Source organism: Conger conger, chromosome 7, assembly GCF_963514075.1.
Source record: "Conger conger chromosome 7, fConCon1.1, whole genome shotgun sequence".
NCBI classification, from domain to species: Eukaryota; Metazoa; Chordata; class Actinopteri; order Anguilliformes; family Congridae; genus Conger; species Conger conger.
In genome coordinates, this window is record NC_083766.1 from 1417704 (window position 1) to 1420785 (window position 3082).

The 3082-nt window shown below is 45.5% G+C and overlaps 1 protein-coding gene across 1 annotated transcript; it reads left to right on the forward strand.

Annotated features, from left to right (window-relative positions):
* The first annotated feature begins 1341 nt into the window (after nt 1–1341).
* Nucleotides 1342–2854, forward strand: pou4f4 (POU class 4 homeobox 4). Its single transcript, XM_061250188.1, has 2 exons — nt 1342–1458; nt 1943–2854. The coding sequence occupies exons 1-2, from the start codon at nt 1342–1344 to the stop codon at nt 2852–2854; spliced, it is 1029 nt and encodes a 342-aa protein (XP_061106172.1).
* The last annotated feature ends 228 nt before the right edge of the window (nt 2855–3082 follow it).

Here is a 3082-nt window from a genome sequence, read left to right on the forward strand (position 1 = left end):
TTTTTCAGGAGCGTTACTCTGAACCCCAGGTCAGGAGCGTTACTCTGAACCCCAGGTCAGGAGCGTTACTCTGAACCCCGTGTCAGAGCTCAATAACCACTGAAACAGCACCAGGGTACACGGATACTACAGGAATTCAATCGCATTCTTACATTTTATTTTAAGCAATAAAGTAAATAAGTTCAATAAAACAGAAGTGACACACTCTTCTGGAGGAGTAGTTACAACTTTTGTCATTGAATATTATTATTATAAGTATTATTATATGTAATTATTATTATTATTATTATTATTAAATAATAATAATAAGTATACATTATTGTATGTTGTCATAACAATTATCCTTAAAGCTTCATTCTAAGAGATGGTTATTATTATCACCACTATTATAAGTGTTGATATGTTATTATTATTATGGTTTCTTCTTCTTCTTCTTCTTCTCCTTCTTCTTCTTCTTATTATTATTAGTATTATTATTATTAGAAGTAGTAGTAGTAGTAGTAGTATTGGTGCTGTCATTATTATTATTATTATAATTACTGATCAACTTTGCGTATTTGCAAAATTATGTCAATAATCATAATTTGCACAATGATCACATCAATAACTTTTGCAAAAATAAATATGCTTATTTACACAAGGTGTGAAGAGAGGTTGTGGATCAACACAAAATCAAGCCTGTCATCTACTGCTGTTCTGCTGTTCACAGTAGTATGCAACAGTTGTCCAAAGTCCAATTAATAAATATGTATATATAGAAAGAAAAAGTTACTCTGACCACCACTAAATCGGGCCAAAACAAAAACAGTAGATTCCAGCATCCTCTACCTGTACCAGTGTACCGGGTGGAGCCAGGATCCAGCCCTCGTCCAATCCTGTTCCGCACGTCAAAACAGTCACGCCAATGAAAACGTCATAGCGGGCGTGGTTATCTTTCAAGCCCGTCTCCCAGGGACGGAAGACGTTCCCCGGAGCGCCGAACAGCGCGCAAAGGGGAGGGAGCCTGCGCGTGAGAGGCGTGCTCTGCCGTACAGTGGCCAATGGGATTGGCGGGTGGGTGAGAGGGCGGAGTGTTGGTCCCTCGTCGGGGCGGGGCTACAGGGTATGAGTTATATTATAGGTGCCTGTGCCATCTCCTGTACCACTAACAACGGAACACACGCCTGACAGCGGTCGACCTCAACCGTTGGACTGTTTGCTAGTCTAGCTGGAAAGGACATTTATTAGTTAGTTTTAATAGTTTCAGTTCACAAGTTAGTGATATCTACAGTTCAGGGATTTAAAAAAAAAAAAAACGAAATCAAGGAAGACGGAGACGGTCTTTATTAATTGTTTGCAGTCATGATGTCCATGAATAGCAAGCAACCTTTCAGCATGCACCCGATTCTGCACGAGCCGAAGTACACGCCGCTCCACTCCACCGAGGCGATCCGGAGAGCGTGCCTGCCGACACCGTCGGTAAGTTCCGTAAAAAAATAATCTTTATTTGGTTTGAAAGTAATTTAGTGCACATGCGCATTTACGCATATAACTACTGACTAGTGCCAAACAGGGTGCTTTGCGCGTGTTACGGTTATGTTTTTAAAAAAAAATGTTTTTCTGTCAAAACAAAATATCATTGCTCTTTCTTGGGTTTCCATGAACAATAATGCGACGTATTTAAAAAAAATATGACACTGAATTGTGGCCAAGGCGGACCGCAATACGCCAGGAATGTTTTTTCTAAATTAATTCGAAAGATTAACCTGCTTAAGGCTAGATAATATTGTACATGTCGGTGCCTTATGAGTTTAAATTGAACAGCATGTATTCCGCATGTGTAAACTATTCACACCTTCCCCCCCTAAAAAAAATATGGTGATATGGTTTCTGAGAAACAGTAAACTAATTTTAACCGCAGCATCTCCGTTAATCTACTTGCTCTCTGTCTTCTCTGCCGTAGCTACAAGGGAACATCTTCGCCGGCTTCGATGAGACTTTACTGCAGAGGGCGGAAGCGCTGGCGGCGGTAGACATCCATCAGAAGAGCCACCCTTTCAAACCAGACGCCACATACCACACCATGACCACAATGACGAGCATGACCTGTACCCCCACGTCTTCGTCGGCGCACCTCCATCACCCCTCCGTGCTCACCTCGCATCACCACCATCATCACCACCAGCCGTCGCAGGGCCTGGAGGGCGACTTGCTGGATCATCTCACGCCCGGTTTGTCTCTGGCGGGCATGCCCGGGTCGGACGTGTGCCCGACGGCCGCGCACCCGCACTCCCACATGTCCGCCATCAACCACATGCAGCATCACCATCCACAGACCATGAACATGCACCCGCACGCCCTGGGCTCGCACACGTCGCTGGGCGGCATCGGGGATTCCGAGCCCGACCCGCGAGAGCTCGAGTCCTTCGCGGAGCGCTTCAAGCAGCGGCGAATTAAACTGGGCGTCACGCAGGCGGACGTTGGGTCGGCTTTGGCGAATCTAAAAATCCCTGGAGTCGGCTGCCTCAGCCAGAGCACGATTTGCCGGTTCGAATCCCTCACCCTGTCGCACAACAACATGGTGGCCCTCAAGCCTATCCTGGAGGCGTGGCTGGAGGAGGCCGAGAGGGCTCAGCGGGAGAAGATGACCAAGCCGGAGATTTTTAACGGCGGCGACAAAAAGAGGAAACGCACCTCCATCGCCGCGCCGGAGAAGCGGTCCCTGGAAGCGTACTTCGCCGTGCAGCCCCGGCCCTCCTCGGAGAAAATTGCCGCGATCGCCGAGAAGCTGGACCTGAAAAAGAACGTCGTGCGCGTGTGGTTTTGCAACCAGAGGCAAAAGCAGAAAAGAATGAAGTTCTCGGCCACACATTAGGCCAAAGCAAAGACCACAGATACTTATTTTTAAAAGACAACTCACCAACAAAACGTAGCAACGAGCTAAGATGGATCATCAAGGCTAACACGTTTTGTACTAATTCTGACACGGGATGAGAACTTGAAACTAATGTCCCGCATTATAATACAAATAACTTTTGTTAAGAAACAAAAAATATTTATAATGAAAAAGACAACATACAAGGGAGAAGATATCAACTTGTTC